We start from the raw sequence: 9,587 nt of genomic DNA, 5'->3' as shown, positions 1-9,587 counted from the left end.
TGTGGGGGGCGTGGGCGGGGCCTGTCGGGCGGGGGCGTGGCCTGCCGCACCGGGGATGCTCCGGGCTCTGCCCCTGCCCCGGCCCGGTGGGGGGTGACCGGCCCCCGGTCCCGGCCCCACTGAGCTTTTCTCCCCCCCCCGCCCCGCAGTCGGGTTCGAGTTCTGGAAGCAGCTCTGCGCCGAGCACGGCATCAGCCCCGAGGGCATCGTGGAGGAGTTCGCCACCGAGGGCACCGACCGCAAGGATGTCTTCTTCTACCAGGTACCGCGGGGGGCCACGCCGTGCTGCCTGCCCTCTCACCAGCTCCGGCCCTGCCCGGGTGAACACAGGCAGCGCTGCCGGTCACCGCTTCAGTTCCCTCCAGCACCCCCAGTTCAGGGACTGGTGGGCTGACGCCGACCCCAGGCTGGCTGGAGCAGCAGCCTGAGCCCAGCGCTCCTGCTTGGCAGCACGGAGTCCTGCCAGGGCTCCTCTCTGTGCTCCAGTTTCTGGAAATGGATGTGTTGTGGAGGCAGAAGCACGAGGCTGAGGCTGCCATAGATACCACCATACGTAACTGCCGCCCGCGCAGCCCGTTAGAGCCACCCCCCCCCACCCAACCCAGCACCCAGGGAACGCTCTGGGGCACGTGCAGATGCTGCATTACAGACAGGCCGTCCCACCTTGAGTACTGTGTCCAGTTTGGGGCTCCCTACCATAAAAAAGACATCGAGGTGCTGGAGCGGGTCAAGAGAAGGGCAACAAGCAAGGGTGGGTGTAGAGAGCAAAGCAAAGGAGGGTGTAGAGAGGCGGGGGTCGGTCTCTTCTCCCAAGTTACAGATGATAGGACAAGGGGTAATGGCTTCAGGTTGCACCAGGGTAGGTTTAGACTGGACATTAGGAAATAATTCTTCACAGAGAGAGTGGTCGGGCATTGGAATAGGCTGCCCAGGGAGGTGGTTGGGTCACCATCTCTGGCTGTGTTTAAGAACCGTTTAGATGTGGTGTTGGGGGATATGGTGTAGGGAAGAACTTTAGAGTAGGGTGGATGGCTGGATTCGATGATCCCGAGGGTCTCTTCCAGCCTAGATAATTCTGTGATTCTGTGAACAAAGCTGGTGAGGGGTCTGGAGCACAAGTCTTACAAGGAGAGGCTGAGGGAGCTGGGGGTGTTCAGCCTGGAGAAGAGGAGGCTGAGGGGAGACCTTATTGCTCTCTCCAACTCCCTGAAAGGAGGGTGTAGAGAGGTGGGGGTCGGTCTCTTCTCTCAAGTCACAGGCGACAGGACGAGAGGAAATGGCCTCAAGTTGCGCCAGGGGAGGTTCAGGCTGGATATTGGGAAAAATTTTTTCACTGAAAGGGTTCTCAGACACCGGAATGGGCTGCCCAGGGAGGTGGTTGAGGCACCATCCCTGGAGGTGTTCAAAAGACGGGTTGATGTAGTGATGGTGATGCTTTTTGTTTGTTGTGTGGGTGTCTATTTTTGTCGAAGTGAGGTTGACGGTTGGACAAGATGATCTTTAAGGTCCCTTCCAACCTAGAAGATGCTGTGATTCTGAGTTTCCCTTGCTCCCCGTCCCTCAGACACTGGCTGTGCCGTGCTCTGCCGTGGCCAGGGGGTGGCAGGCGACGCGGCAGTTCCTTTGGCAGCGCTGGGCTGCGACGGCATCATCATGATCTCACTGCTCCTTGTTAAAGGCAGATGATGAGCACTACATCCCGCGCGCCGTGCTGCTGGACCTGGAGCCCCGAGTGATCCACTCCATCCTCAACTCCCCTTACGCCAACCTCTACAACCCAGAAAACATCTACCTGTCGGAGCACGGAGGGGGAGCTGGGAACAACTGGGCCAGTGGCTTCTCACAGGTAACAGCTCCGGTGCTCCTGGCTGCAAACACAAGCCAGCTCATTAGGGGAAGGCTTATTGTGGCCTTCTCATGTCAGGCTCAGAACGTGGCGTCTACAGAATTCCTCATCTTTGAGTAGGGACTTAGACCTGACACTTCATGGCTTCAAGCTCCAATAGGGTAGGTTTAGATTGAACATTAGGAAAGAATTTTTCACCGAAAGAGTGATAGGGCATTGGAACAGGCTGCCCAGGGAGGTGGTGGAGTCCCCATCCCTGGCTGTGTTTAAGGGCCGTTTAGATGCAGTGCTGAGGGACATGGTGTAGGGGAGGACTTTGTAGAGTAGGGGAGATGGTTGGACTCGATGATCCCAAGGGTCTCTTCCAACCTAGACCATTCTATGATTCTATGATTCATGGCACCCTGGGCACAGGTTGCCAGCCTGGCTTGGCTTCTCACCAGGCTTGAGCAGCTCTTCCCCATTTTTCTGTAGGAAAGCAACAAACCCCGGTCTGCTCTCTCTTGCAGGGAGAAAAAATCCACGAAGATATTTTTGATATAATAGACAGAGAGGCTGATGGGAGCGACAGTTTGGAAGTAAGTAAATCAGGGGATTTGGATCCAATTGCCCTGCTCGTCGTTTCTAGAGCTGGGCTGCTCTTTTGTGCGGTGGGAGGAAGAATCAAGGAAGTTCCTGAGCAGCAGTTCCACTTTGTGGTGTGTGCAGAGAGGTGGATTCCACCCTCGCTGGCAGAAGTGGCCTGATGAGCTGTGGCTGTAGCTGTGGTCCCCAGAAGCCAGGGCTGACGTCTGCTCCATTGCAGGAGCCAGGGCTAACCTCCCCTTGGTCCCCAGGAGCCAGGACTAACCTCCCCTTGGTCCCCAGGAGCCAGAGCTAACCTCCCCTCGGTCCCCAGGAGCCAGGGCTAACCTCAGCTTGGTCCCCAGGACTCAGGGCTAACCTCTGCTCCATCTGCAGATGTCAGCTCCGCGCTGTCGGTTGTGACAGGGGCAGTTCTTCCCCCCCTGGCTGGCGGGTCCCTGCTGGAGCTGGAGGTGGTGGCAGAGCTCTCTTTGCTCCACCTGCCCCTGGGGCTGAGCTGAGCCTTGAGAGCTTCGTTCTGCTTCCTTCCAGGGATTTGTGCTTTGCCACTCCATCGCCGGCGGAACGGGCTCGGGGCTGGGCTCGTACCTGCTGGAGAGGCTGAATGACAGGTGAGCGCTGGCCTGTCCCCTTCCCCGGGCAGAGCCTGAACCAGCCCGGGCATCCTTCCAGCGCTGACTCAGAGCCACCACCCCCACCCAAACACTCTCTTGTGCAATCCCTGGCTGGCTGCCCCGGGGGGGAAGGGACGGTTCCTGATACGCCTGGGGACTTCACAGCCTCCGAAACTGGCCTCGTGCTGCCCAAACTCTGCCTTCCCTCCGCTGTTCTTATCGGGCAGCTGCCTCCTGACAGCCTGACGGTGCAGGGGAGGGTGGGTGGCTGTAGCTGTGAGCTCTTGAGCTGCAGTCCCTGCCTGTTTCAGCTTGCAGCCTCTTGAAAAGGCTTGTGAGCAGCTGCTTAATCAGCCTGGGGATGGCTCAGCCTGGCCTGTAGCTGTGTCTGGCAGCCTGTGCCTGTGCTGCGAGGGCAGCGCTGCTGGGACAAATTCCCTCCCTCCCTGGGAGCCAGCTCTGGCACGGAGTCCCGGTGACTCACTGCTGTCCTGGGCCCTGGAGACTGCAAAGGGAGCTTGTGGGAGGAGAGAGAGCGCTGGCTCGGTGGTGTTAACCCTTGAGGTGGCTGGGCTTTCTCCACCAGGTATCCCAAGAAGCTGGTGGAGACCTACTCGGTTTTCCCAAACCAGGACGAGATGAGCGATGTTGTTGTCCAGCCCTACAACTCTCTGCTGACACTGAAGAGGCTGACTCAGAATGCTGACTGCGTGGTAAGGGTCCCACTGGGTGTCACGCCAGCAGGACAGCCAGCTCCCACTTGGCAGCCCTGTCCCCAGCCCCTCGGACACGGCTTCTCCTGGGGCCGGTGCCACAGCAGGGAGCGATGAGCCTGCCAAGTCCCGGGCACAGCAAGGAGTGCCCCCCTGTCCAGAAGGGGCTGAGCAGATGCTGTGGTCGCAGGGACAAGGAATCTGGGCTGTTCCACTTGGCATTTCTGCCTCTGGGACCCAGCAGATTCTTCCTATGGCAGCGAGGACTGGCTGTGCGTCCTCTGCTGAGCTGTGCTGCAGCCTTCTCTTTGAACTTGATTCCACCATGGCTTTCGGCCCCTACCAGTCCCACTCAGGCACCATCTTTAGCCTCCACCAGGGCCTTCAGTCAGGTCTTGATGCTGTTTGTCCCTCCCAGCTCATCTGTGCAGGGCAGGAGCTGCTGGGGCCGAAGGCTGCTGCGTGGTGCTGGCCCAGAGGCAGTGCCCTGCTCTTGGGGAGCGCAGCCAAGACAGGAGGGAAGAGCTTCCATTGACAGTGTCGGTTACGCTCCAGAGATGAGTCAGCTTGTGGTTTCAAGTGTCTGCCACCTGCCGCCGAGGGCTGCGGCGCCCAGGGCCCGCGCTGGGCCACTGGTGCCCTTGGACACGTGGCCAGGGCTGTCCCCGGGGCTCGTCACCCAGCCGGTGTTTCTCTTGCAGGTGGTTCTGGACAACACGGCTTTGAACCGCATCGCGACAGACCGGCTGCACATTCAGAACCCCTCCTTCTCTCAGATCAACCAGCTGGTGAGAAGGGCTCTTCCCTCTGGGGAAGATGACGGGAGGCTTCCCCACTGCCTTTGGCTCCGTCTGGCCCTGCTCCCTGCGCTGGGTGGGGGTGGTGGTGGGCACCCTGTGGCTGTGAAGGAGGGTCCCCTGCCCTTCCCATGGGTGGCCTCCATGGGCACTCCAGCTTCCCCCAGCAGGGCTGCATGAAGCAGGCTTTGAACGTGCTCCACGGTGACGTAGACCCTGACCCCCTGCTCTCCCCCCAGGTCTCCACCATCATGTCTGCCAGCACCACCACGCTCAGGTACCCGGGGTACATGAACAACGACCTCATCGGGCTGATCGCCTCCCTCATCCCCACCCCACGGCTCCACTTCCTCATGACGGGGTACACACCGCTCACCACCGACCAGTCGGTAAGGCACCTCCTCCCCTTCCCCAGGGCACGGGCAGCACCACGCTCACCTCGTGACACCCACCAAGTCCCACAGTCCTGGTGTGAGCCCTAATTGCGTGTTCCACCCCCCAGCCCATGTGCCCACACCGTGTAACCCCCACCTGTGATGTGAATCAGCTGTGATCAGGCATCTGTGCTCGTGCTGGGCTACCTTGCTGTGTGCAGGAGCGTGGCTATGGCAGCTCAGGGTGGGGCAATGGGATCTGATCTGACAAAAGCCACCCTTAGAAATGTTTAATCTGAGCCCAGAAAAGCAGCCTGGCCAGTCCTGCCACCCCGGTGGGCCAGCAGCCCAGGCTGTTTGGGTCAGAACACTTGACACTTGTCGTGCCAAGACTTAGCTCTAGGCATCAGCCCCTTCCCCGGGTCTGGTCTGTGTTCTGGGAGGGGATTTCCAGCCCTCAGCCCCCCCCCCCCCCCCCCCCCCGGGCGCGGGCCCCCCCCCCCCCCCCCCCCCCCCCCCCCCGGGGTGAGCAGGGGACAGTTGTGTTGTGAGAGGCTCTCACCTGCGTGTGCCGCGTCGCGGTCCTGCCGGGAGCTGACAGCTGCTGTTCTCCTCTCCCTGCCTGCGCTTCCTCAGGATGTTACTCAGAGAAGCAAATCTGAAAAACTGCTGGCTCTGAAAAGGGTATCGAGCGTGTGATCTGTCCTCCCCGGGAGGAGTGTGGGGAGGGCTCAGCCAGCAGCTCAGACGGTGCCTGGAGCGGGGCTGGCACCTTCCTCCGGGCACTCCCTTGGGTGCCAGCCCGGGCTATAGCCCCGTGGCAACCTCAGGGACTGCCCAAGGGCTTGGTGTGGGGCTCGGTGGGGAGGGGGTGCAGTGGGAAACAACCCCTCCTGTTCCCCAGCCCTGCTCCTCACCTCGGCAGTGGAACAGGACAGAAGTTTGTCCCCGTCACTTGGGCTCAGCAGAGCCTGCTCCAGCCCCTGCTGTGCTGCCGGGGGGCAGCCCTTGTGTCAGAGTCCCCACCAAGGCTCTGGGTCTCAGCTTGGCTGTGCCTGTTGTGTGACGTTGGGGTGTCCCTGTCCTGCATGTGGCCTTGCACGTGGCTCTGTCCCCGAGGTGAGGTCTTCTCTCTCCGGCTGCCCTCCCGGTCCTGTGTTCGTGGTGGCAGGAGGGTGAGGGAGCCAAGTGCCTGCCCCCTCTCACCCCCGGTGGGTGTTTGCAGGTGGCCAGCGTGAGGAAGACCACAGTCCTGGACGTGATGAGGAGGTTACTGCAGCCTAAAAACGTGATGGTGTCGACAGGGCGAGACAGGCAGACCAACCACTGCTACATCGCCATCCTCAACATCATCCAGGGGGAGGTGGATCCGACGCAGGTGAGCTCCTGTGGCCATTTCAGATCGTGATGGCAACGGCCCAACCTGCTGGGGAAGGGTACGGCCACCATCTTCCTGTACGGGGACCTTGGGGCAAGACCGAGCGCTGAGAACTGCCTCTGAGTTAGTGCTGTGAGGGCCCTGGCCTCCTGGAAAGGCCACTAGTCCTTTGCCATGAGGAGCCTCCCTACCTGCCCTTTGCTGAAATCCACCTTCCTGAGGAGGTGTGTCCAGCTCCTGGGTCTGCTGGGACCAGGCAGCTTTGCCCATCTCCCTCCTGCTCTCGTCCCACCAGGTTCACAAGAGTCTGCAGCGGATCCGGGAGAGAAAACTGGCCAACTTCATCCCCTGGGGTCCTGCCAGCATCCAGGTGGCTTTGTCCCGCAAGTCCCCTTACCTGCCATCCGCGCACCGTGTCAGCGGCCTCATGATGGCCAACCACACCAACATCTCCTCGGTGAGTGCCTTCCCTCTGCGCCACGGGCAGCACTGCTGGCCCCTCGGTCACAAACCCCCTCTTCTCAGGGGGCTTTCACAAAGCCACGGCGGGGCCCGTGGGTGAGGGGAGGGCGGGCAGCTCCCGGCTGGGACTCAGGCTTGGTCTGGAGTTGTCCCCCAGGAGCAGGGAGCAGCAGGACTCCCTCTCCGCAGCCAAAGGCAGCCTGGGAAGCAGGAGCTGATCCCGAGTGCTGGCTGGGTGTGGGGCAGCGGCTACTGCCCTGCCTTGTGGGGGTCCCCGGGGAGCCCTGGCCCCTCTGACCCTCTGCTCTCCAGCTGTTTGAGCGGACGTGCCGGCAGTACGACAAGCTGCGCAAGCGGGAGGCCTTCCTGGAGCAGTTCCGTAAGGAGGACATCTTCAAGGACAACTTCGACGAGCTGGATAACTCCCGGGAGATCGTGCAGCAGCTGATCGACGAGTACCACGCGGCCACGCGCCCCGACTACATCTCCTGGGGCACGCAGGAGCAGTGAGCACCCTGCCAGGGGACGGGGGGCTCCCGGGGCCACCTCCACGCACGCCGGCAGGGCTTGTCTCTGCCGTGCCCACCTTTTGCACCCCTCAGTGTTGACCGGTGGCGGCGGCGGCGGCATCGCCCCGGCCGCTCACACGCTGCAGCACCACTGCTGCAGAGCCTCGGTGGGGGGACAGCCTCTGCCCCACCTCCTGCCCCGGCCCAGGACTTGAGTGGGGCAGCTCCACGCTGCGCTGGCAGGAACCTCCACCCGTGGGAGCAACTCTCGCTGGGAGGAGGAGAGAACGAACCCAGGGTGGGGGCTCAGAACGGGCCTGGCCCAGAGTTGGGTGCAGGCGACCCCCGTGGCCAGAGGCTCTGTGTGGCTGAGCTAGTCCTTGCCCTGGGTAGGAGCCTTGTTCCTCCTTCGCCAGATCAGGCCTGGGGCACAGGCTGTATCTATATTTTTGTAGGTTATTTTGCTTTAATAAAGGCTGTTCCTGCACTGACGCTGCCTGCACGGCTCCTGGAGCGAGTGCCCGGGGAGGGGAGCAGCTGTAAACACTTGCCAAGGCCAGCACTCACCTTGCCCAGCTGGCCAGCCCGGTGTCCCGGCTCGGTGGCAGCACTGAACCGGGGCTGTCGCTCACCTGCACGTCCCGGGGAGCGGCTGGGACCGGGAGGCAGCCGGCAGCGTGCTGTCTGGGCCACCGCTGTGGCAGAGCCAGAAATACTGGCAGGACCTGCCGGCATGGCTGACCAAGGCCTGCAGCCGGCACCGCCCTGCCCTGCCCGCACCGCCACGCACTGCAGCTCCACAGGGGACAGGACCCGGGCGGGAGGGAGACCCCCGAGACCTGGGGAGACCCCCAAGACCTGGGGAGACCCCCGAGAGCTGAGGGGCATCCCTGAGAGCTGGGGGGCATCCCTGGCCACACTGGAGCCAAAGCAGGGGATGACCGGGGAAGGATGTAGGCCCAGGCTGTCGTTGTTGATGGAGGGGCAAATGGGGCTGCCCCGCTCCTGCCCCCCATGAGCAGGGCTGTGAGGGATGGTGTGGGGCAGGGAGGGACGGTGTGGGGCAGGGCTGGCACCAGCCCAAGCCCCGGCAGGCCAAAGTGAGAACTAGCCTTTTCCTCTGCCCCTGCGGCGCGGAGTGGCAGCTAAAAATACCCACCCGCCATGACAGCGCCCGGGTCCCACGGCCTCCCTGGCACCGGCACCGCGGCCGGGGCAGTTCCCCCCGCTGGGGCAGGCCAGTGCCAGGGGGTGCCGGGGAGCCGCGGCGGAGCCAGAGCGTGGCCCAGGCTGTTGGTGAAATGCCAAAGGGCGCAGCGAGCGGCGCTGGCCGGAGGGACGGCGGTCCCTGTCCCCAAGGACACGCTGTGCCTCTCCTCCTCCCGCCGCCTGTCCCCGGCCCCGCTGCCCCCGCCGCCCCCGGGGAGCAGAGCGTCCCTGCCTCCCAGCCACCGCGGTCACGGGAGGCCCAGCCGTTCCTTTGTGCATTTATTTAGAAAAAAACAAACAAAACACCCCCCTCCCCTCCCCAAGACAGAACCGACAAACTTTACAGAGGCAACACTGAGGGGCTGAGCCCCAGCCGTACCAGCCACCCCCCCGCCGGCCACCCCACGCCACCAGCCCCGCCGTGGGGCCCCGGCCAAGCGGCAGGGCCCCGGCCATTCGGAGCCCCATGGCCCCTGCGGCGGCTCAGCCAAAAGCCGCCCGCAGCTTTCCAGGAGGGGTGGGTTCAGCGGACGGACAGACAGACAGACAATGGCACAGCACCGCTGCCTGGTGCCCCCCGCCCCAGGCAAAGCCCCCCACCCCGGGGGCGGCAGGAGCTGGGGCACCGGCAGAGCTGCCAGGCAGCACGAGTGCTGGAGGCGAAGGCACCGGGGTGCAGGGGAGCAGGGGACAGGGACAGCCTGGGGGCAGCACGGGGGGAGGCCACAGCACGGCAGCCCCCCTGCCCTCCAGGGAAAGTGCTGGGAGACGTGGGGGGCACGGGCGTCTCGAAATAAATTAAGGAAATAACCAGAAAGGCAACAGCGGCGCAGGGAGCACGAGCCCCTGTCCCCGGCTCCGGGGAGCAACTGGGGACCAGCACAGACCCACGGTTTGCCACCTGGCCCCCCTTCCCCACGCTGGCCATCAGGACCACCCTGGGTGGCCACCAGGCTAACTGTGGAAGGAGCCCACGGGTGGCCGGAGCTGCCAGGGCCCTGCCGTGGGGCAGAGTCCCTGGGGTGGGGCGGTGGGGTCTGGGGCTGGGGGGCTGGTGGTGGGCTCCTGGGGCCGGGGTGGCCGCCGGGCAGCCGCGGAGA

At 63.3% G+C, this 9,587-nt stretch overlaps 2 protein-coding genes across 2 annotated transcripts in view; one reads left to right on the top strand and one right to left on the bottom strand.

Moving 5' to 3' along the window:
* Positions 1-117: 117 nt before the first annotated feature.
* On the top strand, positions 118-7,770 carry LOC106898084 (tubulin gamma-1 chain). Its single transcript, XM_014959169.1, has 10 exons — positions 118-262; positions 1,679-1,846; positions 2,356-2,424; positions 2,963-3,042; positions 3,632-3,758; positions 4,460-4,546; positions 4,795-4,944; positions 6,155-6,307; positions 6,603-6,764; positions 7,082-7,770. Exons 5-10 carry the CDS (start codon positions 3,684-3,686, stop codon positions 7,277-7,279), a joined length of 825 nt encoding a protein of 274 aa, XP_014814655.1. The 5' UTR covers positions 118-262; positions 1,679-1,846; positions 2,356-2,424; positions 2,963-3,042; positions 3,632-3,683; the 3' UTR covers positions 7,280-7,770.
* The window catches only part of PLEKHH3 (pleckstrin homology, MyTH4 and FERM domain containing H3), a 7,036-nt gene continuing 4,816 nt past the window's right edge, over positions 7,368-9,587 (bottom strand). Inside the window, exons 12-13 of the mRNA XM_014959065.1 lie at positions 7,911-8,136; positions 7,368-7,549 (exon numbers count right to left, since the gene is read on the bottom strand). Coding sequence (XP_014814551.1) covers positions 7,368-7,549; positions 7,911-8,136 — 408 coding nt within the window. The remainder of the gene's footprint in view (positions 7,550-7,910; positions 8,137-9,587) is intronic.

The sequence above is a fragment of the Calidris pugnax genome, unplaced genomic scaffold, assembly GCF_001431845.1.
Source record: "Calidris pugnax isolate Ruff unplaced genomic scaffold, ASM143184v1 scaffold341, whole genome shotgun sequence".
Classification (NCBI taxonomy): domain Eukaryota; kingdom Metazoa; phylum Chordata; class Aves; order Charadriiformes; family Scolopacidae; genus Calidris; species Calidris pugnax.
Note: the sequence above shows the minus strand (reverse complement) of the source record. Positions and strands in the feature narration are given on the sequence as shown.

What these genes read in the sequence shown, in the direction of transcription:
- LOC106898084 (XM_014959169.1), top strand. Translation starts at nt 3,684, where the DNA reads ATGAGCGATGTTGTTGTCCAGCCCTACAACTCTCTGCTGACACTGAAG. An exon ending in CGCTCACCACCGACCAGTCG is followed by an intron (nt 4,945 to 6,154) that starts GTAAGGCACCTC and finishes GGGTGTTTGCAG; the next exon opens with GTGGCCAGCGTGAGGAAGAC. An exon ending in ACCACACCAACATCTCCTCG is followed by an intron (nt 6,765 to 7,081) that starts GTGAGTGCCTTC and finishes TCTGCTCTCCAG; the next exon opens with CTGTTTGAGCGGACGTGCCG.